Source organism: Sinohyriopsis cumingii, chromosome 2, assembly GCF_028554795.1.
Source record: "Sinohyriopsis cumingii isolate HCF-2022 chromosome 2, ASM2855479v2, whole genome shotgun sequence".
NCBI lineage: Eukaryota > Metazoa > Mollusca > Bivalvia > Unionida > Unionidae > Sinohyriopsis > Sinohyriopsis cumingii.
Window position 1 is genome coordinate 84,738,849 of NC_142962.1, and position 27,512 is coordinate 84,766,360.

Consider the following 27,512-nt stretch of genomic DNA (forward strand, 5'->3'; position numbering starts at 1 on the left):
ACTTAAAATATTTTCATTAAACTGTGTACATATGTTGTCCTTGATGCAACAAAGAAGCATAGTTATTAATTTTATAAGTCAGTGGTTCAGGTGACTACAGTTTGATATGGTGAACAGTTATTATCGTAATAATGTTTTCTGACATCCCAACAAGTTTATGTATCATCACTCATACATGTAGAAGTTGTGGTTTAGGTCTGTTAAAATTGAGTTATTTCTTCAACTTGTTCTTTCAAAGGTTTCAGAAATGACACAAAAATTCACATTACAGAATTTCATTGACTGTTGAGATATCATTTAATGTTCATTTTGAAGTGTACTTTTTGTTATAAGGACTTTCTTTGCATATTTAGTTCTTCCACCAAATTACCCAGTTTTAGAAATATCACTACTACTCCCTTTCTGTGAGTTGAGTATATACAGTGTTTCTCGGAAAGAGACATGGATGTTCTCTGTGAGAATTAACTGAATGGTTTCAGGATTCAAACAACACCTATCCATTTAGTAGACATTTATTTCTTTACTTATTGCACTCACACTATGATATGATTCATATCTCTTGATTAAATCAGCCTTTATTTTAATTTATTTTCTCCTGATGAGTCTTTTTTATAGTCATGAGCTGGAAGTAGGTGATGTACACTTCTCAATGTTGTATTGATCTAAAGTCATTCTAGGACTAAGGTGATCTTACTCCCTTCAAGGTTTATTGGAACATCATTTATTAATATTGCTCCAGGAATAAACTGGCTGTTAGTTTTTAAATTGGAATTTTGGTCTCCCGCACACAGGAAAAAAGCTTTCATTGGAAAATTATTGTTTTGACAGATTTGGTGGTCTGAAATTATCATATTGTAAAGTATGCATTTGTTTTCTTTTATTAGTGAAGCATGCAGCCATTTTAGTTTCTGAAATGATTTCCTTGGTAATATTTGATATGGAGAACTGGACACTCACACATATTTCCTTTGAGTCAGTTAATTGGTTTGCATAATGCATAATGTCTCCACCAAATCAACTGAGAATTCCTTTTCACTCTCAAAGCATTTTATCATGAGCTGATTTTGTAGAGATAAGTTTAAGTCACAAAAATGTTTCCAAATGTGAGTGTCATTATTCTAATATTAGAAGTGAAACTCTTGAATATTCCTAATACCAGGGATTCTTCTCAGAAAAGCAAATCTATCCACATAAACATCATGAAATTTCCATAAAATAGTGACTGCAGATAGTTGACTCAGTCATTAAATACAGTGGAAGAGGTCTTAAAAACCTTAGGTAATAGTCAAGTCATTATCTGTGGTGGTAATTCATCATATGCTTGATATGATCAGAAAAACAGACTTCTTTCAATTTGACATTATCATCATCAGTGTTGGAGAAAATGATGTTAACAAGAACAATGATATTAAACAAATTGAAAACCCTTTTTAACATTTTTTGAATAACACCTACTTAGTCAACCCAGTTTGTAAGGTGTTCATTTGCAGTTTTGCAGAGTTATCATTGATGTTTGAACCTTGAATGCCTTAGTAGAGCAACTATGCCATGAACATGATCAATAAATGATTGACATTGAAAATGCTAGTCTGGCTGGGTGCTGGAACGCTTGATGGTCTAAGGACAGAATTTTTTTAAGCAAATGAGACTTTGACACCTTCTGCATGCTGTAAATGAACATGTACCAATACTTGAAGGCAAATACATTAAACAGAGATATAACAGGGACCAAGATAACACTTGCAGTGAACCAGACAAGCCAGGAGGTGTTACAATTTCTGTGAACCTGGGAATGGCTAAGATTCATGCAGACACAAGGAAAAGTTCAATGCATGACTATCTGGAATATGAACACAAGGCAAAGTACCATGAAAGTTTATTGGAGCAAAAGATGCAGTAGGCAATTGGCTATAAAGATATTGCCCTGTTTATAACATAATTTCTCAGCTGTTTCAAGACAAGCCTTGGGAACTGTACTGGATGATGATGATGCCCATGTTGTTACTTTTGGGACCTTGGTTAAACATTTTATCTCTCAAACGAATAACTGTGATGGATCTTTTGAAAGTTGAGGTTCCTTATGTGATTGTGAATGTTTAAACAGTAACTACATTCATGTTTCAAGAAATTGTATAAATGTCAAGGTGGATCTTAACTCCTTGTTTGACCCTCCTAGTAATATTTACTTGAATGAAATATTAGGTCTAGAAATTTAATGAAAATGTATACATTGGAAAATGTCAACAGAGATGAAGAATCAGATCAACAGAAATTGGTTGAATGTCATAGAAACATTTTGTCTGAACCAATTAATGGATCAACCAACATGAGAAACTGACCACTCCAGAACTTGTAATAGATACAAGTATGGAAGAAAATGTGAAAAAATACATATTCCATGAGTAGGTTCAGTGATCACTTCTCTATTTTCCTTACCTGAAAATCCAGCTTAATAAAAGCTGTAAAATCCAAAACATATAGGTCATTTAAACATTATGATGAAGGCAAATGTCTGGAAGATCTCAGTATTGTTCCTTGGAGTAGAGTATCTACGTTAACTTTGATGATGTGGATGATGCTCTGGCTATATGGACCCAACTTCTTTTGCAAGTGGCAGAGAAACCTGTACTTTTGGAAACACAGAGTAAAATGGGACTTCATCCTGACCAGTTAACTCTTGACTTTCTAGAGGCTTTGAAAACCCATGATTATTTGAAATCTGCCAATCAACAAGCAGATTACAAAACATGGAGAAATAAAGTCATTAAAATGTTAAATGGGGCAAAGAAAAATCAATATTAGTTAGTGCCAAAAAAATAATTGCAATAAGAATTCTATGTGGAAAGTTTAAACTTGCTAGGTGCAAATAAATATTCCACAAGTTCATCCAAACCCAACAACTTAGCATGGAAGGCCCAGTTTTTGATCAGGATATTGAAATACTGAATACATGCAATGAAGTTCATGTCACTATAGCTTTCAAAATTAAAGAACTCATTGTAAACTTCAGTCATTATGACCTAAGAAATTTCTGTTTAGAAAATACTCAAGCTGACACAAAAGAATTTGTTCACCACAATATCAGATGAAAAGTTATACAATTTTTGCAAACTATTGAGACAGTCATAGCAACAGACCAAGATAATATTGGAGGCCTGAGGGCCACTGCAAATAGCATAAGTGACATATGTAATCAAAGCATATCCACCCCAGACATGGATATAGCAAAAGTTGCCTGCATTCACAAGTCAGTCAAGAAAGATGTCAATAACTACAGACCCATGCCTAACTTACCTTGTCCAAATTACTTGAAAACATGTTTACAACAATGGTTTAATATACCTATCAAATCAGGGTTCTGTGAGACAACTTTAGTCTTCCTAACAGAGGGATTACTGCCTAATATATCAAAGGAAATTAGTTGATATCATGCTTGGTGATGAAAGCCTTTGACCTTGTTGATCATGATATTCTTATAAACTGAACATTTATTAACATTACAATTTTACAATTGATTGATTTACATCAGATCTTACAAAGAGAAACTGTATATCAAAATAAATGGCAGTTTTTCAAAGTCACATGTCAAGTACCAAAGGGATCAATGCGAAGCCCACTACTCTTTCTCATTTTGACAAATAATTAGCTAGAGAAAATAGGCAACTGTATTCATCTGCTGACCTGTATGCAGAGGGCACCACTGCTTCAGATTTCACACAGCTAAAATCAGACTTAGTGATACCCCTTCAGATATCTGTACTTAGAATAGGTTCTTGGTGTAAGGAAAAGAGAATGGAAGTAATTACAGACAAGGCTAAAATATTAATGATTAACACCCAACAAAAGAAATCAAAGTTGGGAAATAACCATTTGAATCATAAGTTGAATGAAATTTTGTCTACAAATGGTTTCCCATGACAAAATCCATGGAGTGATGGTGGACACAATTTGCAATGGAATGATGACATTTAGGTCATACCATATATACATGATTATATGTCAACCATTTTCACTAAAAAGTTGATAATTGCAGAGTAGGGTCATCTTTTTAGTGAGATATACAAAAATTAAAATCTGATATTACTTTCTTAACTCGCAAAAGCAAACTTATGTTGTTTTCTCAATTCAGAATGTTTTAATGTTGTTGTTGTTGTTGTAGTGTTTAACGCCATTTTTCAGCACACGATAGGCTATACATGGCGGCCAGTATTAATGGTGCAGGAAGAACTCGGGAAAACCCTGGAAAGAACCACTGACCAACGAGAAGCTACTGGCAAGCTTTCTCACATACCGACATTGGCTGAATCTGAGACTCGAACCCACGCAGGCAGCAGTGAGATTCAGAATGTTTTGATAGAGCTGCTAATTAGATAATTCCAGCCCTAATCCTTTTGCATGTAAAAGCAGCTCTGCTTTGTTTTCCACAGTGGACAATCAGTAGCACTCTTGTTTTTCTCTGCAAAGTCTATACCTCCCAACTGACGCCTATTTTGCTGTGGTAGTCCTTTGATGTGATTTCAAATACTGTATGAGCAAAGTGTCACTTACAGACCACAAGCTCAACCTCTACATAAATAATGGTTTATGAATAGTCATTGTTCTGTCAATTACAGTGTACTTTTGTCACTTACATATAGATTGCAAACTTCTAAACTTAGGTACTTTCATCCAGTATGGGCAAAAGAAAATGTAATGTGTATGATGGTTCATTTAAGTTAAAGGTTATAGACATTTCAGAGAAAGACAACAGTATTAATGCAGAACATGAATTTGATGTGTCAAAGAATCAGGTGTGTGACTGGTGCAAAAAAAAGTCAGTTCTAGATGATGGTGCCAGACACCTAACAAAATTCAAATAATGGAAAGCCCTTATGCAAATAGGGAGTTTGCTTTGATCTCTGGTGGTACCATATCACTACTACAACCATGATATGCTTACCTAAACAAGCCGTTCAAGGCAAATGTTGCATAAATAGTGACACAAATAGATTGTAGATGGACACAAAGAATTTGCAAAGGCAGGAAATGTAAAGTGTCAAGGGGTTGAGTTAGTATCTCGGTGGGTGTGTAATAAATAGGAAGAAATTCCAAATGATATATGTCAGATTTAAGAAATGTGGTATTTCAAATGCAGTGGATGGGAAAGAGGATAATGAACTTTTTAGCGATTTCATTCAAGATAATGAGACGAGGAATTCTAGTCAGATTATGTTATTGATGACTGGATGACAGAGGATGATGAATTCAGAACTTTATTTGGTAACTCTTGATGATGATGAATTTTTGAGATTTAAACCAGAAGATATTAGACAGTGTGAATAACAAAAGTATGGACATTACTTTGCTTATTATCATACTTTGAGAATTAATACATTAAATGATATAGTGAATTGCATTGTGCAGGATTACCATTTTTTACCCTTATATGACATATAATTAAATGCATGGATTTATTATATAAATAGATTAAATATTAAGCATTATGGATTTCATTACATGAAGATGGACAAAATAGAAGTTGTCAGTTTATTTGTACATATTCACCCCAGTGATACAAATGTATTTATTTTACATTAGCTTTTGCTTGCCTATCTCTTTGTCTATCCATCTATCCAGTTTGACTTGAAAATTTTCCCCAAGTGCAACTCTGACTGAGCAGCCACATGTCACCCCTTGCAGATGGATTTGAACTGCAAAAAAGCACCTCAATGTTTAGGAGGGTTATAGAGATTTGCTTTTTGTAGCCCTGCAATGGGGTGTCAACTTAGTCAAATTGTCTTCTAAGCAAATATATATGGTATGTCATAAAGCCAATTTATGTATGTGGCTATTAACCAAGATAAGGCCATGTCTATCAATTAAACATAGGTTTGTATATTATAACAGCTATATACAATCTTACATAGACTACTGTAATGCTATTTGGGGAAATACTTCTGTCAAGAATAATTGCAAATTAGTCCATTTGCAAAAATAGAGCTTGTAGACTTGTCCTTGATAATGCTGAAAACATCCTAAGTGCAATGAATGATATTAAAATGTTAACAGTCAGTGAACACATATTTTGAAAAAAAATCATTGGTGTCTGTTTCAAACAAAATAGCCCCATTATATCTCAATGAACTATATCATATTAGAAAACAAGGCAACACTTCCATTTAAGATTAATTTCAGATAACCACCTTTCCACTTCAAAACCAAATAAAGAACTCTTTAAGAAACATTTCAGTATTAGGGACCACTAATTTGGAATAGATTCCAAATGAAATCAGAGAAAGTACAAAATATAAATGCATTTAATTATAATCTAATTAAATGGATGATGGGTAGAAATGGTTTGATTTAACAAAACCTTCCACTTTGTTATGTTGCTAGTTTTGTACTGTATATACACAATGTACCTAGATTAAGCATGTTCTTAAACAAATTATGTTTATTATGTCCGTATGAGCTTTTTTAAAATTGTGTATGGAAATATACATATAATTAATAGAGGTTCACAAGGAGGATTAGTTCCATGCAACTAATTGTGCCACCATCTTTAAAAAAAGATTCTCATTATTATTTTTATTATTGTTAATATTATTATTCATGAAGCCAGCAACACAGGTGGAAGTTACCAGGTCATATTCAAATTTAATGAGTCTTCTGAAATTTGTCTCATTATCCACTACAGGAGGACCTGAGGAGACAGATTATTGAAGAGCTAAAGTCCATCACATACGATATTTTGCATCCTTTTAATGATGTCCAGGACCTGGGTGGAGAATTCCTAAAGCAGTTTTTCAAGCTGTTTAATCTTGTGAAAGACATCAAGGAAGCCTGGTCACTCTTGAAGAATGGGTAAAACATCTTGACAGCTAACAAACTTTAACAACTTAAAATAAGTATTTACAAAGGCACAATTGTAGGCATAGTGTTTTTTTTATCTTTGGATATGCAGAGAACATGGAATTTTGTGGCAATAAGACAATACTCATGCTGGCATGATGTTCCTTTTTGTACCAGACTGTAGATCAAGGTGAAAGGCATGTGCTGTTCTTGTGTAGATATGCCAACATCTCAGATTTTAGTAGAGTTTCTCAATTTTTGTTTTTACTGAAAATTAACACTTTCAATTATGATATCTTTTTCTCTGTTATTTGCTATGTGATTCTTGCAGTAAAATATTTAAAAGTGATTTTCCTTGGTAGGAAAACTTTATCACAAGTTCTGTTCCTTGGTAACTTGTAAATTTATTTTTCTTTGACCCTCACTGCCAGATACATTTGAAGAAAATGAGTACCTTTCTATATGCTTAAAATCATATGGGAACATAGCAGCCAAATGGAACATCACTGGGGAAGAAAGAATAGAAAGTTTCATGCAGCACAATGATTTAAATACCCAGATATCAAACTAATATCTCCACATCTTTCTTTTTCCCCCATTTGAGTCCTTGAAAACATTATTCTGATGAATTCCAACACCATAAGTGGAATAGTTTACAATACATCACATCATTTTTCAGTTAAGGGGAGGCTATCTACAAGTGAAAAATTTGAGAGCTGTACTTACCTGCAAATGCTGTATCTACATTAGTCATTTTGGTGTGTATGACATCCAGGATGTTTGACACTTCCTCACAGTAATGCAGACAAAGAAAAATTAATTTATGTGCTAAGATAAATTTAGCAAGATCTTCAATTAGGTTTGAAAAACAGTTCCATCCCATCTCTAATTGGCACAAAATTTGAACACAAATGACACTTGCATTATCTGTAGACTCTCTACTGAACTATTGAGAGCTGCAAAGGCTGCATCTTATTAAGACTATGTTCCACTGTCCACTGTCAAGGCGATTTAAAGACAGAAACCCGATGTATTTTTTTAAATTTAATGTCTGTGTTGTTTTGCTTATGTGAGTGTGGGCACCTGTGCATGTTTTAATAATTTGGACACAAACTAAGCATACAAACTTTGTTATTTTTTATATTTTTAAGATATGATTTTTTAAAATAGAAACATGTATAATTTCAAATTTGAATTTACAGCAGTTTTTATAGGCTTGTGTGATAAGGTAACATGTTTTCCATTGGAAAATGTTGCTTTTTGGTGGTTATGCACATTGTCTCCACTCACTCCACTCCACAGGGGTGAGTGGAGTGTCTCCACTCACAGGGGTGAGTGGAGACAATGTGCATAACCACCAAAAAGCAATACAACACTGTTTGGGAATATGGCAGGTGTGCATGAGTTAAATTGGTACTATGTCTTTTGGTATCTGTGAAACCATTCAATGAAAGAGAGTTTTACATAAAAGTGTAATGATGCTATTTACAGCATTGTGGGTGAATAATGTACCATATACGTTATTCTTAGAACACATACTGGTCAAAACCTTTGACCTGTTCGTCACATGTGGCAAACACATCTATTCAAGTCTTCTTGATATATACACAAGAAAGTATCAGATTTAATTTGGTTCTAGAACTGTATGCTATCCTAACATTGTACATATTTTAAATAGAAATAAATGGTTAGAGTACTAAACTATAGCTTTGCAAGGACTTAAAGAATAACAATGACAAATCCTGTTTCTATGGCTGGACTCCCAAGTTTGGATGCAACAGCCTCATTTCAATGAAATGTATATTTCTTGTGGAGTTATTTTCTTAAGTAAAAGAAAATTCTCTAAAGAAAAGTGTAAATTTGAAGGTTTTGTGTTGTTTCCTTTTGGTTATTTTGCACAGCAGCTCACTTGAAAATTTACCATGAATCCCTAAAGTACTTCACTAAATTTGTATGTGAGTTTCTGTGTCCATCTCTTTATTGTAGCTAAGCCAAGGTTACATTTTTGGTCTTGATCTTGTAATCATATGAGGTTCACTTGAAGATACTTAGTTGTGGTACATATTATGTCACTATAAGTGTGTATTATTTCACTTGAACTGTGAAAATAATTAGATGTTAATTTTGGATTTTTCTTATTGGCATGGCAGGTATAAGACAGACTAAATCAGTATCAGAAAATTCATGCTGTATTCCTTAAATCAGTGCCTTACTTTCCATATTTGTAGGTATGAAGAAGCAAGGTCATTAGTGGATAAAATTTTTGGTCCAAAGTGTCACAAAGATTTTCCACGAGACATACGAGTTAGTGGTGGTGGCTGCAGTAAGGATGGTACTTTTCCTGGTCTAAACCAATATGAGCATGGTGGAGTTGATGTAGAGATTGTGGAAGGAAGAGATGTAAGTATATACCATTATTTTCACCTTTGTCATCCTGGCCATAGAGCTTAACAGTGAACTCAAGACAGAATTTGTCTTCATTTTAGATTACTGACATAATCCCAAATCAAGCTTTATGAGATAAAATTTTAAACAAAATTTAGATCTCACCAATGAAAAGTTTTAAACTTAGCTCAATTATTTTGGCAGTATTTTTTATGCTGGTGTTATGGTCAGTATCACCACAGAAAAATATTATTCAAACTTTTGTTTAGTATCATCACAGGCCATAAGTTTGCATCCAGATGTGATTGGGAACCATTAATCACAGAAGTTCGATATTCTTGATCCTGCATATTAATGGCAGACATTTATGTCTGAGGTCAGTTGAGTGAAAAAAACTCACTGTATCAAGCCTGATTTAAGTATTATCCCATCCAGTGAAATCAGCAGGTTTTATAGAGATGGGTGTTCATCATTCTCTTTGGCCATTACACTTTTTTCTGGTGCATACTATAACTCCAGAACTTTTCAGGATATCTCTCTAGCAGTTGATACACAGAATAAACTATTGGTTGAAATGTTCCTTTGGCTATTCACAGTTCTTAGGTTGTAGTATTTTTACTGTTTTATCTGAACATCCTAGAATAATTCATATGTTCATTTCTAGGTCAAAATGCAAAACTGTTTAAATATCTCCATAAAATTTGATACACATAATAGACTAATTGTGAAACTGTGCCTAATACTATTCACCAAATTATAATTGGTGATTTTTTTAATGTTTTTATCACTTTGTATATTCATTCATCCATCCATCATCAGTTGTTGATATCGCATGACTATTGGACTTCTGATGTCAGTGTCTGAGAGTAGTGAAGTCATGTGACTATTAACGCAAATGGCGAGTACCGGGTCAGGTTTCATCTATGCCAAGTTTCATCTAGTCTGTCAGTGGATTAAAGACATAACGATTATAATACTTGCCATTTTTGAGAAAATAAAAAATTTTCCTATCAATTTCCTGCAGGTATAAGTCGATATAACATAGTTTAAATTTGCTCTGCCACCTGGTAAGCTATCTTAGGGTGGCAGCAGATTCCAATTTTTTTTTATATATAATTGCTCTGAACCCACACTCCATCCTAAATGTCCAAATATGAAAAATGGGGTTGGAATATTTGTAGGAAACCCGGATTATAAAAATTTTGAATCTCTGAGCTGAACTTTGGTGTGAATCTATTACAGTGACATGTAGCTTGAAGCATTGGTTTCAGATCTTAAATAGAATGCAGGTGAAATGGGAAATTGTCATCCATTTTATTATATATTACAAAACGATAAGAGCCCATGTATCCATACAGGTTTTGGGACTGGTTTCTTGAACTTCAAGAACACAAGTTGATTTTACAGAAAATTCATTCCTTGTTTATACAACAATATATAATTTTGAAGGTCTTTGTTAAAATTTAAATCAACCCTTTTGTAAATGTCTTTAAATGATGGAATTTTTAACCAAATCGTCTTAAGGAGTTTAGGCTGGTTGAAAATTCTTGTTTGAGATTTTATTGGCACACATAAATTCAGGGTTAAACTTTGTTTCATTACAAGATAAGATTCTAATACATTGAATTTATTGTTGTTTTTTTTTTCATACTGTGATAAGAAATGTTTATAACTTGCACATATATTGATCTAGAATTCTTTGTAATTAAAAGTTTGAAAGGGAACAAAATAATTTATGTTCATTATGTTGTTTCAACAGCAACATAATGCAGGTCAGCAAAGTTAGAATTTGTATTCTGTACACTGAAATGACTTTAATTGCCAATGTATAGGAATATAGTCAAATTTGTTTTGTGTGATTCATTTTGTGGTTCTTTACATGATTATCTTTTCTGACATACATGTTTTGGATCGTCTTGAAAGAGAAACATCTTCATATTCGGAAAATGCATGTTTTATAATCCAAAATGCTTTTTAATTCCATTCAGTAATGGTCATATGTTAACCTTGAAAAAATTAATTTCATCCTGGAAAAAACCTGGAAATTTATATTTAGAAAAGCGTGGGAACTAATGTAAAGGCCAAATTTCTGATGAGACTTTTATCAGATGATATTATTGAGATTTAATGTAATACTCTTGATAGAATGCACATCTTAAAATTGCATTTCGAATATGTTTCTTTATGAAATAGTCTACAGCATGAACCTGGATGTCTGAGTGGTCTAAGGCACTTGCCTTTGCAGATCATTTGCACATCTCACCTTTGTGTGGGTTTTGAGTTTCAGGCTTGGCTATTCTGGGTATGTGATAAAGCTTGCTAGTGGCTTTCACTGAGGTCAATGGTTATTAAATTCTTCCAAATAATCTAGCCATGATGTATAGCCTGTCACATGCTGAAAAATGGCATTAAACCCGCAAAAACAAAACAAAAATGAATTTCCTTTATATGAAATCTTCAACAGAGCTTTTCATTTGAATATAACAGGCATTTTGGTAGGCTAGGGGAGCATACTTTTCCTTCCACTCTGTAACTTTTGAACCAGCGGGAAACTTGATATACTTACAAAATGTCATTAGCATGTGTTTGTGTACCATATTGAGGGTGGTTGTACTATCTTCAAGGTCAAGGTTACAGCTCATTTTTTTAATTTTCCAAGACACTTCCTCTTGACTCTGTAACTTAACTGCTGGTTGAGATTTAGAAATGCATCTTTATATACCAATATGTCATCATTTGCAACTCATGTTGCACTTGGGGATCATTACCATATATACTCGTGTATAAGCCAAATAATGTAGAAAAAATTACGGCCTGAAATTTGGGGTGTCAGCTTATCTGCAGGCCAAGGTCTCAACTTGAAAGTTCTTAAGCCTTTTTGTTGACTGCCATAATGGCTGAAAATCTTGAGACATGAAAAAATATTTTTTCTGTGTCCTATGACTTATATGCATATAAAAAGAACATCAGCATTCAAACACTGACTAAACCGTTATAAACTGTTATAATTGAATTTGTTATTATTTAGCATGTGCTTATTTTATGATTTTTCCAACACAAGATTAATTAAAGGTAAATAGAGACTTCATAATTCATGGGCTGTTTCAAGTTTACCCTGGAGACCAGGCTGTAATATAATGTACAGCACTTACACAGTGAAAATCATGCTCAGCATCACTTAAATCCTTGTTTATTCCCAAAAACATTAAATGCAGGTTTTGCTTTGTTCATTATTTTGACTAAATCACATTCTTCCAGATAACATTTCAGCTAGTCATTAATAGCTGTTTCATTTACATTGATCCATGTGCTCTTGAGTTACTATTTTTCAGTGATATAAGGGATGCTATAAATTGAGATAATAATCTTTATGAAAAGGAACACATGTCTAATTGTACAATGCATATAACCAGCATAAATGTTACATGTTCATGAAAGAATGGTAATAATGAAGGCTTATATTCTGAACATAAATCGAATAAGATCTTTGTCAGTTATTTTTGTTTTGTGTTTTGGCTGAACAAAATCATAATTTTTCACACATTGGAAAGCTGGATGTTTTGGTGTCTCCTTTGTTTATAATTGGCAGATTTGTATTTTGCTTTCCAACAGCAATAGAGGCCAGTTAATCATTAAAACCGTTAAACTGGCTATGTACCAGTACTTTGATGAGAAATTGCCTTTCACTCAAAAAATTAGCATTCAATTCACTCAAAAAGTTAGGATGATTACCATAGTTTTTTAAAACATAGTGTATGGTCACTTACATCAAAGCAAACTACAGCTCAGTTTTTATGGTATTAGCATAATTTTTTTAACCTTATTTCAGAAACATCATTATTGTATTTTGGATTATCATTAAAGTTTACTGCAGTGGTGCCCAATATTCAAATCCAAGAGATGTACTTTATTCAGCAGAACGTACTTCATTCAGTGCATGTTCAAACATACAAGCTACTGTAATCATACATGCCAACTCCGAGAGAGATACATGTAACATTTTCTGACACAGCCTAACTTTGCCTAAATAAAGGCATTTAGAATTTAATGTGTGCATTGTGTGACATCGTATAGGACTTGTGTCAGCTTTAATGCAGGCCATGGACTTTTTAGGGTTCATACCTATAAAGTTTGGGTGGTTGGCTTCTCTGCAGATGAGCTGATATGTGAGTATATATGGTTTCTTACTAATGAATGTCTTCATATATGTTCAATTTTTTTATTACGCTTTTCTTTCTGCTCTATAATTTTCAACCCATTTGAAAAGAAGGTCTGTGTTGTGATAAAATTATATATCGTTACTAGAAGGTGTGCTGCATGTCATTTTGTAGTCTTTTTCTAGGTCAAGGTCACAGGTCAGTACTTCAGGTCTTATTCACATTTTATCCTTCAGCTTTCTCACTTAGGAGCTGTTTGGGATAATAGAATGAAATTTGGCATTAAGGTCGATGTCACAGGTCAATATTTTAAGGTCTATTATGTTTCTGCTATATATCATAAAAGTTATGTGATGTTGAGAGATGAACACTTGTGATTCTCAGTTTGATGGTATCATATTTAACACAGTCAAGACTTTATCTTTAGGCTTATGGTCACTTTACTTTTGCTCTAATGCCATAATCTGAATTGTGTATAAAACATATTTGCTTTTCATGTTTATCCATCAACCTTTTCGCTAAGGTGTTCAAGACCTTAGTCACATTTCCCTATTGTGTATTTTATGACCTCATCAAGGTAGGCAGGGGTTACAATAACTTAATGAAAGTTACTAAATTTGCTTATTTTTATTTTACAGGTTGTTGCACCATTTTCTGGTGTAGCTATACTGTCAGAAAAACCAGATGAGATAAAGATTATAGATTCTCCAGACCTAGCTCTTGGTAGTGTCATTGTGTTGACAAATGTTGCCCCAGATGACAGAATTCAGCACCCAAATGATGCTTCCTACACAAAATTCTATGTAAGTGGTGGCTTACCGCAAACAATGGAAGCAGCAGAGTAGGATGGTTAGATTCAAAATGATTAATTATCAAATAATAGTAGAGTAGAATACACTTTATGTGATGATTTGGTACCCTCCCTTGAACTTGGCTCAAGTTAGGTCAGACATTACAGAAAGTACATGAGTATGAAATAACATGGAGCCATGGTTTTGGTAAGAAAATAATTTCATATGTGCACTTTTATTTCAGCTATGTATTTATGGATGCACATTAGATGAATGGATGACAATCTGTTAAAGTCTGTCAGGATAAATAATAAAAAATGAATTGCATAGTATCAGTGTGCTTTGCTTGATTTCTTTTATTATTTACTATGTCAGTGTCGCTCTGAATACCAGGCAAATTTTCAATAAATGTTTTTAATTGTGGTTATTAAGAATAGAAAGAAAATGCAGAAAAAAGTAAATGGATATAATAGATATTAGTTAAGTCAAATGAACACAAGGGGAAGAACAGTATACTATGTTTTAAAATGTATCCTTCATGATTTTTTGATGATATTGTTGGTGTTGGTGTTGGCAATATTTATTTTATGTTATCTAAATCTGTAACAATATGCAAAACAAATATAAATGAAAGAATTTATTAAAACATAATTACAACTAAAATTATTGCAAAAATAATATAATTTAGAAAGAGAACCATGATTAGTAATTTTAGCTAGCATCTCGGGTTTACATGGTTATTGTTTTTTGCCAGAACTTTTACAGACCTGCCAAAGTTTATGATTTTGCCATAAGTCTTACGAAAATTACCCTTAAAATACAGACTTATGGTATACTAGCAAAAATTACAGAAAAATTGATCGTTGCCAAAAAATCCAGATAATTGGTTCATCTATGTTTTATTTGGATCAAGGGTTCATCTTAGAATGAGTAAAATTAGTCAGAGAACCAGACTAACTTTACAGCAGCACCCCAAACGCTTTAAACTGCACCTGTTAATTCATGCAAAGCATCTGTACGATCAAATTGTTGATTATAGAATTTTTAAAATGGCATTCAGAAAGCAATGCATGTTTAAGACGATAGGGAAAATAAGCTTCTAGAAAAGTGTTAATAATCAACACAGAAGAATAAATGGAGTATTCAGATTCTTGTGAATAAAAGCTGGAAAGGGCACAATTAGTTTATTGAACATCACATGCCAATTTGAGGATGTCTCGTGGTGGAGATATGATTGCTGTTGTCATGTGAAAAGAATTTCCATTAATTATGTAAAGTTGGGAGATAGCAAGAAGCCATTGAGCTGCATAGGGTTTGGAACTAGAGTTTGTGCAACTGTACTAGTAGTGAATAAAGTCTACGCGTACTTTACAAACTTTTCAGTTGAACATAATGTTTATCATTGATGCGTCAAACTTTTAATTACATTTTCCAGCTTTACAATAGCTGTTATTGATATTTTGTTACACCTTACTGAAAACTGGTCAATCTTACAGAAGAAAATCAACTGCTTTACTGAGACAGACTCGTCAGGGTTGGCAGGTCTACTTTTGTACAATGAGCAAAGCCAGAATCCTTGTCCTGAATATATCAAATACAATATTCTGAGTTGAAATATTTGTGAATTTCTTTAGTTTTCAGTCTTGCAGTTTTCAAACAAATTTTGTGTTGTAGTAATATCTGGACAAACTGAAAATGAAATTCCTAATCAGCTTGTTTGTAATGTCTTGTCAGTTAAAGTGATATTAATGCTATTTTACTTAAAAACCATTTTTAAATTTCTTTTTTAAATGAAATATTTAAGAAGCTGTATGTAAACCAATCAGATGATACCTTAGGACTTTGACATTTCCTTCATGAAAATCTTGTGATCATTTTTTTAATGGACAAGACGATAAAACTCAAACTTATGTGATGATGACAAGATGATGTGCTTCAATGTTCAATGGTAAATTTCCTTTTTAAATGTTGATATCCAGCTTTAAATTGTTCACATTTCACAATCTATTGAGTTCATTGAAAGCATTTTACAAATTTGTTTCAGTCAGTAAATTAATCTTATAGGCAAATAAAGGCACAGGATGTGCAGGTCTCAGGAGGTAGTGATGTTAGTCAGCTAAACAGGTAGTGGAATTTGTCATGCATCATCACATGCTGAGTACATATACAATTTGCTCCTTTGATTTGGCTAAGAAGGTAGCAATGTTATCTTTGCTCCAGGCAGTAAAATAGCATGAGGGCAGTACAATCAGATTTTTGCCCTACTTTGCAAAGTTGTGTGATTCAGTTTACAGTCAAATTGTACACAAGCTGAAACATACACAAGTCAAAACATATCCAAACTGAAACTTACCCAAGTCAAACAATTATTAGCATCAGTTTTGAAAACTAATTCTGTTTTCTATTTTACAATACAAACAGATATGTAACATCTGATGATTAAAAACTTCTTTTGATTTACTTTTAAATTAAAAAATTAAAAACATTGAATAATTTACATCGTTTCTTTATTTCCATTACATTAATTTTCCATTGAGTATTTTGCTTTATTTTCATGTCATTCATTTTCATTTTTCCATTGTGTAGTTTACTCACAAAAGCATCAATTATTAGGAATAATTTTCTTCAGCATCTTGATTTGTTAAATACTATTGATTTTAATTAGCAATATAAAACATCTAGCTGCATTAAAATCCATTATTCCTACAGACTTTTAGATTAATCAGATGATCTGAAATCAACCCAAATCCAAAGTAACATTTGGCAGAGATGCTAATTATCAAAAAAAGCTCACTGGCTGACAATTTTCTTGCATTATGTCCTCTTGCATCTCTTTGCATGGAAGTTCTATAAAATGCAATTATTACATTAATCAGATTTTCCACTTATTGACAAGTGAACTAGAAATATGTGCTGACTCGTATGCAAAAAATCCCTGCATAAATCCAGTTGAATTTATGTTGCTTCTCTGTTCTTTCTATGTTTAGTGTGTTTTTTTATAATGTCAGGAGCAGTTAATTATCACAGTGACTGAGTTGTGTATACATGATTTTGTCACTGTGAAAACTTTTACATATGCAATGCTTTGATCTTGATGGGAAAGCTAAATATGATCACAAAGCATTCTTGCTGACAATCATATTACTATACTCCAAAAACATCTATGTTTATTAACAACTTCATGAGAATCACTTTCAACTTGTAAAACTTAACAGTAAAGGGCAGGACCTCTTGCTTTAATTGGGTTGGGTAGGTTTTTAATTTGGGTATGTTTTGACTTGAGTACATTTTTACTTTTTGGTATGTTTTGGTTTGGGTACATTTCAGTTTGGGTACATTTTGACTTGGGTATGTTTTGGTTTGGGTATGTTTTAGCTTGAGTACATGTCAGTTAGGGTACATATTGATCTGTTCTCTGTATTTGTAATGGAATGTTTATTACAGCATTACTACTAGCCTTGAACTTGATAATTTAATTTTCTACTAACTTCAGTAAGAAGTATCTTTTCGTAATTTTGAGCATTTAGCATCTAGTTTAATATTTAAGTGTCTGTTATGTATATAATTGCTAGATCTGTTCAAAATAAAGAAGAAATAAATGAAGCCTTTAGTATGAGGACAAGAGCTTCAGGTTAGTTTTCTGTATTTTTTACATATGTGATATAAAAGTTCAAACATCAAAGTATAGGAATGTGGTGTTGACTTGATGTTTATTTTCAGCATAAGTCAATCCTTTGTCATGACACATGGAAACTGATTTGGAATGGTAGTTAACACAGGGTCTTCAGCTACTAGTTTTCTTTTTGATTTCAATCTCTTTTATAAGCTCCCTTTCAAATTCCCATGTCTGATTTGCCATTTCTATTTATGTCACTTATTATTTTCAGAGAGCCATTAATAAATTTGTGTGAACCAGTAGCTGTTTGTCCTGGCCATTCCTATTCACAGGTGATACATGTAGAGTATATTTATTTGAACCCAACCCCCCAACCCTGTACTTGTGTAAATAAAGGTTGATGCATGTGACAGCTAGACTAAGTGTAGTTTTTGTATACTATTCAGGTTGGTAAAGGAGACAAAATAGGAACTGCAACAAAGTCACCCTGTACTGGAATGAATCACATTCATTTGGCAGTTGTGAGAGATGGAGGAGCTGTTGACCCTACAAACTTCCTTGAGTCTAAATTTGTTGAAGCACCTAAGTGGGTACAAGAATGTGATGACATGAAGCTTGTGTACAAGGTTGGTCAATCCTTTGTCTTGATAATATCAAGGTTGTTTCATTTGTTTGATCTGATAAAATTGCACAATACAGCTGTTCTTGGTAAGAGGCCTTCCAGTCCATTAACTGAGTACTATGCAGACTAATTTGAAAGAATAAATGGATGCAGTGGAGCCCTTTTAAACTGAGACAAGGATAGAAACAATTTCTGGTAAAAACAATGTTGATTTAAGTAAATATTTAAATGAAGTCTACACGTTTATTATTTTAAATGCTTTATATCTTTAAGATATAGGTTTCATTAACATTGTGTATGGTTTTTGTTAAAGTTTGTTTGTATTAAGTTCCAAATGCTTGTAGTGACAGTTATAAATTTTGGACTGTAAAATTAGTCAACACTGACATTTCATATCGAAGTACTTGTATCCTCTCTATGACATTAGCTCAAAGTAAATATCATTTGGAAATATTGGTCAAATTTTTTGGCAACATTTTTCTATATGGTTCTATATGACCTAAACCCTGAAAGGAAGCATATCAGGTTGGTCTGTAAATTATGAAGCACTGTTCTTTTGTATCCAGTAACCCCTACCCTTCCTATGACTCAAAAGGCAAAGTAAGGTCTTTGAAAACTTTGGTTATGTTTTTGATAAAGTTTATTATACTTCTGATGCACTTTTATTTACCTAATATCACCTGAACCTATTGAGATATCTTCATGAAACTTTGTATGCTTTTAGATCATGACAAGACATTGAGTCCCGTGGAAAAAAAGGGGTCTGTCTGATTTCTGATTGAGATTTTTAGAGTTATTGCCATTTATTTTACAAATTGTTTCAATCACATTAATTTCTAGTTAATGTCTCCAGAACTGTTCAAGATAAAACTTGATATGTATTGTATTATGATAAGAGTTTGAGCCCCTTTAAGAAATGAGTCCTAATACATTAATTAAGTATATTTAATTTGCATGTTGTGTTTAACCTTTATCCATAGTTGTAAGTTGTAAACATATTTACATTGATAAAGTTTGTCCATGCTTGTTTGTTGAAAACAACATGTTTAGATGGCAAGAGTTCAAGGTCAGTCATGTTTACAGTCATACTAGGTTTTTCCATTGGAAATCTTCACAGTCTGTTACATTATAATTGAAGTCTATGATGTTATGGTTCAAGAGAAAATTTGTATAAATAGGGATTTGATAAATTAATAATTAAATCTTTGTTTAGATCAGGCTGTCAGATTTAGTTTGAGAGAAATTATTTATTTAAAATGCTCCTTGGAATTACTAAAGTGCTCATTAACTTTTAGATTTATCTACACTACTTTGGGTTATTATGAACACATTCAAAGACATGCTGGATTGCATCATTACATTATATCAGGACATTCGAGACTTTTGGAATTCATTTGGAACATTTGATACTTTTGGACTTGGGACAGGACATTTAGGAATTTTGGGGATTTAATTCACAATATTGTCTCTTGAATTTTCACTTTGTATTGTATAGAACTAAATAACTTGTTGATTTTACTGAAATTGATGGTTTCACTTCTTTCTGTTACTTGTTTAACCCTTTACCTAATAGAGCATAGTGACAAAGTACAGCGCGCTATAAATAGAACACCTATTACCTAGTCGACAGCATATGCATAGGCCTGCCTGTGAACTGTTAAGCAATTTAGTGTATGTTACGTTTCACAGCAATTTTAACCATTTATTATATGTGGAAAAATTTAAAAGTAAGGTCCAATTGTTATAGCTATGTAATTATTTTTCACGGAAGAATTTTTTATGTGCTTTACAATCTTGAGAGAACTTGTCCACCGTCATGTCAGAGAGGCCACATGGCCAACCATAGCTGCCATTTCTACCATAGCTACTCGAAATTTACATGGTTTTTGTCTGCGTCTACATCACTAAGTCATCTGAATTTGATAATTTATAAAAACTAACTGCTGCCTACATCAATATCAGAGCCTTTACCTAAGTTATTAAATCTTTCATAGTTGTGATTCTAATCGTGAAAACTTCATAAGTACTGAATGAAATCTGTGACCGCCATTTTGGAGAGTAGAGATTACGACCCAGTTACGTTAAATAGCAAATATCGACCAGTGCGTAAACAGCGACCACATGATCTGGTGTAATTGTCATTTGCAGAAATTAATGTAGTATCTAATGGGGGGGGGGGTCCCCAAAGGTGGCACTACGAAAACCAGCTCAAAATGATTGATGTTTACAGGAGGCTTCAAAAAGGCGCTTCCATTTGAATGGAGTAGAGGCGTCAAAAGGCGCTTCCATGTGAATGGAGTAGAGGCATCCAAAGATGCTTGCATGAGGTAAAGGGTTAAGAGCTGTAACACATGAATTCATAAAATGTACGTGTATTTCATGCTGTTCTCATTTATGGAAAGTATTCCTTATTTTGCGCCCTCCATTTTCTTCAAAATGTGTTAATTTCATTTGTGTTCATTTCTGCATTTCACATAAGATTTCATTCGTTGCCCATTCTGTTTGCATTAATTCTCCATTCTGTTTGTATTTATTCTAAAATAAATTATTTGGTGACTTTATTCTTTTTAGGGTCTGTTAGCATTTTCTTGACTGTGGACTCCATCATGGTACTCAACTCCATCATAGGGGTAGGGGCTGATGTGTGAGAGAAGGGGGTATATTTATATGAGCATATTGTTCAGCATTTCCTCCAGTTTGAAAACTGTTCTTACACTTGATATCTTTTTGAATCTAATTTATTTGAAAATGAAAACGTCACTATTAGGAAAAGGATTTTGTGTGTGATGATTTTAAGAAATTTGTGTAGTAAGTTCCTCGATCCTCAGCTGTTAATGGAATGCAAAACCATTGACCATATTGTCGTTAAGTCAAGTTTTACTCAGTAATTAGATGAAATTATAAAATCAGTTTTTTATGATTTATTCTGCTAAGTAAAAAATAAGTAACATTATTTACTAGTCTTATTCTTTTGTGCAGAATGAAGTTCTGGTTGACAGAGCCTTAATTGGAATAGGTGGGAAAAAAACTGAAGATAAAACACCAGATATTCCTGAAAGTGGAGACAAACCCAAGGAAGTAGATGAGGATAAAAGACCAGGGCAAGATCTGGATGGGTATAAGTGTTAGTATCATTCATCTGTTATTTTCAAATTCATACTTCATATAGAAAAAGAGAAAGCATTATGGGCTCCATTTGTGTAAATGCACTGTGTGAGCAGATGAATGGCTTCATAGCATGGGTTATTGAAAATGATATAATTTGAGAAACCAACAGATTTCAGCTCAACTGGCTGTAGTGCCAAATGCACTTTTAGTATGGCCTTGTCTCCAACATTATTTATCTGTCATGTGTTCTCTGTCCATATGGTTACTTTTAACTTCTTTAAATAACAACTGGACCATTTTCAATCATGGTAGAAATGTTCTTCAAGACTTATTATCTAAAAAATATATACACTGCAATCAGAAGCAGTTCACTTTTATGGGTTCCATGCAGTTTTTCAGCATATGATAGGCTACACATGGCAGCCAGTATATATGGTGATGTGAGAACCTGGGAAACCCTAAGAACAACTAACCCATGGGAAGCTACTGGCAAGTTTTTCACATACCCACATTGGCCAAGCTGAGACTCAAACCTATGTGAGCAGCAGTGATCTGTCTGTGTTCTGTAAAGTTTAGCACCTTTGACCACTTGGCAACCCAGGTTCAGGTCCCAATTGGAAACAGATTAACTACTGAAAATGTCAACAGAATAGTGCTAATATAGCTACAGGGTGGTTCATGTGAATATTTCAGTATTAGCATAGCACTGGATAATGGAAGGGAAAGAAGGATGGTGCATATTTTCAGGTGTTAAAGGTAAAAATTATACCACCATGTAATTTTCCTGATGCCACCTTTATTTAGAAGCCAAGGCGAAGATACTTCTCTCCTGCTAATTCTTGACAGCATCACTGCAGTGTCTTCCATGGTATATGGAAAACATGTTTTCAACTTCTTCTCCAAAGCGGTTGAGTCAGTTTTAATCTATCATAGAAGGAATGTTTCTTGGGACAACATTTTATTTAGAGTGGGTCCCCTAATAACAATATTACATCATTAACAACCGTATGGAAACTCAAGTTTTGACTTTTGTATGGCTGGTCAATTTTTCATCGTATTTGGTAGGAATGTTTTTAGGACATGATCTGTCAACTAGTCATAAGGGTTGGCTTCTCTACTAACCATATGAAAACCTATTTTCAGCTTCTTTTACCAAAAATCAGAGCCAGTTTCAATACATTTTAATAGGAGTCTTTTTTAGAACATGAGTGTGTTATAATTTTGTTATTGTTACTTCCGAGGTAATCAGATGGGAAGCCTATTTTTGATTTTGTCTTTGGAATGTTTGAATCATAGGTATTTCAGAAGGGCAAATCTCTCTTATGCTCTTGCTCACCTAGACTTAGGGTAAATGATAATCCTTTGATTTCAGGCTTAAATGGTTAAATATTGAGGTTTATTTGACTGAAACAAGAAAAACGGTTCTGGAATTTTCCATTATTGGTGGTTACCAAACTTTGCAGATGGTTTGCACTTTTTTATAAGAAAGAAGACTATTGATTTGGGGGTCAAGGTCACTAAAACACCAAAAGAAGAAAAATGTTTTCTGCTTAATAACATTGGTTCTATATTACAGACTTGGCCTAACCTTTGTGAAAGGCTTGCACTGAGAATAAGGAAGAAGCCTGTTGATTTTGGTGTCAAACCATCAAAGGTGTAGGTGACTAAAAATGAAAAACGTTATTTTTTTTATAGACAATAAATGTAAAACCTTGTAAACAGATTTCTTTCCAAATTATTGATTCAAGTTTCTTCATAAGAAGCATTTCCTGTTCTAAGATATACAGTGTAACATTGTTAACAGATCTTATAAGAGAATTTGTTGATCAAGAAAATGCAGAAAAAAGTTATCTGTACTTCTTCTCTATGTATACTCTACAAATAAACATGAAGTCAACACTAAAATCTTGGGTAATCTATGTCTGTACTTGTGATGCTTTTATAATATAACAGTGTTAACTGCAATAAAATATTGTAATTGAAACTTAACAAAATACACCGAATAGTTGATATTCAGCTGAAAAAATGTCATTTAAAACTACTGAAAAGTGCCCAAATCATACAAAACCCTTAAAGAAGGCTTATTATAACCAATCCAGTTAATTGTTGTACATCTCTGATTAACTCAAAACTACCTTTTATGCAAAACAAAATCTTTTTGCTAACTTAATATTTTTTTGTGTCTAAGATGTGGCACAATAAATAATTAAAATTAGAAGAACAGATGTATTTTGTATGTTGATTGTTATGAATTAGCCTGTGGTCATTATTCTGGACCTTCAAGGAGGGGGACATAATTAGCTTTGACTGGGGAACTGACATCCTGCAAAAAGATAAGCAGTGCAATAGTAGCAGGTAAGTATTAGCTAATTAAATTTAAATTTTTACCCCTCCCATGCAACTATATTTTGATCTGGCCCATCAGCTTTTATAATACTTTAAAAATACATTATGTGTTGCATTGACTTAGCCCTCAGTAAAATTAAGAGAAGGCTGGGAACTAGAGACCTCACCTAACATATATTGAAACATTGGCTGCAGTAGCTCACTTGGTAGAGCATTGAACTTGTAATCCTTGGGTCACAAGTTTTATATCTATCCAGATTAGACTGGGTCTGATACCTTGGTGTGTTTATTCAAAAGCATTTTCTTAGTATGATATAGCCAATAATTTTTCTAAGTGCTGTTAAACAAACTTAAACAAACCAAACCAATCATCCTGAGAGAAAAAGAATGGTCCTCAGATTCCACATTCTTCCTATCCTGGGTTGATCTCATGTTTATTATTATCCATTGGTGGAGCCAATGGGTCATGAAGTAGTTAATATTTTATCCTGACATTTCAATAATTCCTGACTGAATTTTCATAACCAATCTTATTCAGCTCTCTTTGTATTTTAAATAAAATATTATATACTTACTTCTCTAAGTGCCACCCATGCCTCCGGGCTTTGCTCTTCACTGGGGTCATTTAGGTCAAGAGTGAGATTTGGTCTCACATTTTGGTTAGCCAATTAAGCCTACTTCCTCTCACCTTCACTGACAGTATGAACTGACCAATCACATATACGCAGTATCTGCTGATTTTACCTAATTAACAGCACAAGTCTTGGACAAAAAGAACTGTCCATATTCAGTTGAATTATATAGTAACCTTGAACGTAAATACTTAAATAATTCAGTACAACATTTTGTGAAATTTATTGGTTATATTCAATGTCATCAGTACTATCATGCCTGAAAGTTTTCATTAATAAATTGTATCAGATAAAAAATGACTGCTAAAAATGTTGGAGTTGGAAGAGGTCTTCTGCAATTGTGTCACATGAATTCCATTTTTTAATATAAGTTAGTTAGATCAACGTATCCTTATTTTGTTCCTAACCTTTTGTCAAAACCCTTGGAGATGCCATGGAGTCAATATTCAAGGCATTCTTTTGGTTAAAATTTCGATTTCATCTCTTATGTTTTAATGAACGTTGTATGAATGTTCACTACAAATTTGTAATATTATCTGATTCCAAATTCTGTCTTCTCCCTAAACTGTTTTGTACCCTGGGTTACATTGCTAGATGGGCTCAGTAATCAAACAGTAGGTCTGTGACCTTATAGTTTGTTTTCTTCTAAGATGTAATTAACCTGTTACTCAGTTCACAGTTGGAATATTATATTATCCAATGCTTCCCTTTATCCACATACCACTATTACCCTGGGTTATATGCTGGGTGGGGCAATGAGATTACTTCTTCTTCTTCTTCTTATTATTATTATTAATTTCAGTAAAGCAGTATCCAGATCAAAGCATGTTTTGAATATGCTACAGTCACAATCTTACCAGACACCTTGTGCCACATCTTGATTGTGTCCTTAGTTTTGGCATTTGGGTCAAAAAGTATAACTTGTTGCTTACAATTATTTGTGCATCCAGTTTGCACTCTGTATGGAATATATGACATCATATGTTTTTCTTATGTGGCATTCCTGTCTTTGGGTCATGCCCTGCTCCAAGGCATATGATGTCATAGGGTTATGCCTTTTGATATTTGATCAGTTCATCTCAGAGTGGGGTGGCTCTGATGGCTGTGGTTGGGATGTGATAATGTATTGACCATAGTAGCAGTAGCACTACAAATGGAATTGAAGAACCTTGTATTAATAGGTCTTAATGATCCTTTAGTGATAGTAAGTTGTAGATGAGTCAGCTTGTGTTTGCAGTGTTATAGGATTGGAAGACTTAGATCAATTTATGAATGTATCTGAAGTGCAATGTAATAATTACAGTTCAAAATAAAAGTTTAATAAATCGCTAGACACTACAGCTCACTAAATGTTTCATTTCTCCACCCATGGTAACCAGGGGCAGTTAATCCCCTTTATGCTTGCTCCATCTTCAGCACCAATAGAAGGGCAAATACCTACCAACTCAACATCTAAGCTCCATGGGACACATTCACTACAGTGTGGTTGGGAGATTTCAGAATGATATGCAGGTGAATAGCCAATGCAAAAAGACCTGCACCCATGGAAAGACAGATTTCGAAGTGATTGAGAATTGGATAAAAAATGAATAATAGTCTTCATGTAGATTATATTTTGTATCTAATACATATGTTGTAATAGAACCAGGACATGAAATCCAGAGTTCAAAATTTTGTTGATAGATTCTAAACCTTATTGACATAAATTTTATATGTTTTAAAGGTATCAAAAACTAAACAAGTGCATATTTGGCCATAATCTATATTCTCAATCTTCTGACTCCTGTACCTGTTTTTAGCTTCCCAGTCTCACTGGGGGACCAGGACCTGAGTGACAATATGTGTTCTCTGTACCCTGGAATGAACATAATTGTGCAATCTCTTAGCCTGAAAACATAACTTTATCCAGTTTCATAAACTGTTTTGCATTGATGGATGGTAAATTGTGCTCTGCCACAAAATTTGTAAACACAGTCTCAGCAAGTACACTTTATCCCATTTTGATCCAGTCCTAAACAAGGCTTTCAAAGTGGATGTGTTTGTTACAGAAATGCAGTTACAGTGTCCTCATGTGCTTGGTGACATCATTTCTTCTTTCTATATACTATATCAAAACTGACTTAATGAAACAAACTCAGGACCTACTTGCTTGCACACACTTAAACTCAGATTTCCAGGTATTGCTGAACTTGTAATATTTCTTATCCATGGTTTTTAGTATTGGAGAAAAGTGCATGTTTAGGCATTTTGGCATGAATCGACCAAAAGAGATAAGAACTGCTATTAAATATTCCTCTTAAGAAACATTACTATATTACTTCAGTATTTCTGCCACAACAGCTTTTTACTCAATCTCTCCTTTTACATCATCACCTAATTTTAAAAGATTTTGTTCATATTCAATAAATGTTTCTTTAGACAAGGCTGGTCTGCTTCTGCGATTGACCCCTGCTTGTCTTTCATGTGCATTCCTAAGTCTGTTTAAACAATGTAGCATGCCAATTGTACATCATGATCAGAGGAATGTTGATATCACTGATACTTCTAGGAATTTTATGTTGTTACTTTAATTCAAAGATATGAGAAATGACTTGAGCAATGACTTGACCAAAGGTGAAGCTTTCATCTTCTTTATGAGTGGCATAAATTTATCCCATGTTACAAAAGAAATGTAATCCAATAATATGCTTAATGATTCCAAGTGTCATCAGTGCTATCTAAAATAAAGAATAGGAAACACTTAAAATGTATACTGAAATATGAATCCTGTGCTTGGTCCTTGCACAGTTATGCCAGTACAGTACATACTGTTAACTACAGTATGTGTTCCCATTGATGTTTAATGTACAACTTCTAGCCAGCTTTAGATTCAGTGCAATAAAGGCTACTGTGCAATAATAATAATAATGACTTTATTTAAAGAGGGTAACACAATTAGCTAAGAACTAATCTACCTTGAGGCCCTCATACAAAGGAATTTATTTTAGCTGCATCTCTGAAGCCACTGGATATATTGGGTTTGGG

The 27,512-nt window shown here is 33.4% G+C and overlaps 1 protein-coding gene across 1 annotated transcript in view; it reads left to right on the plus strand.

Annotated features, from left to right (window-relative positions):
* LOC149805304 (uncharacterized) overlaps positions 1–27,512 on the plus strand; it is a 113,722-nt gene that overhangs the window by 65,195 nt on the left and 21,015 nt on the right. The window contains exons 18-25 of the mRNA XM_089933962.1: positions 1,698–1,896; positions 4,673–4,790; positions 6,677–6,843; positions 9,060–9,231; positions 14,012–14,176; positions 18,227–18,406; positions 21,382–21,518; positions 23,767–23,865. Coding sequence (XP_089790088.1) covers positions 1,698–1,896; positions 4,673–4,790; positions 6,677–6,843; positions 9,060–9,231; positions 14,012–14,176; positions 18,227–18,406; positions 21,382–21,518; positions 23,767–23,865 — 1,237 coding nt within the window. The remainder of the gene's footprint in view (positions 1–1,697; positions 1,897–4,672; positions 4,791–6,676; positions 6,844–9,059; positions 9,232–14,011; positions 14,177–18,226; positions 18,407–21,381; positions 21,519–23,766; positions 23,866–27,512) is intronic.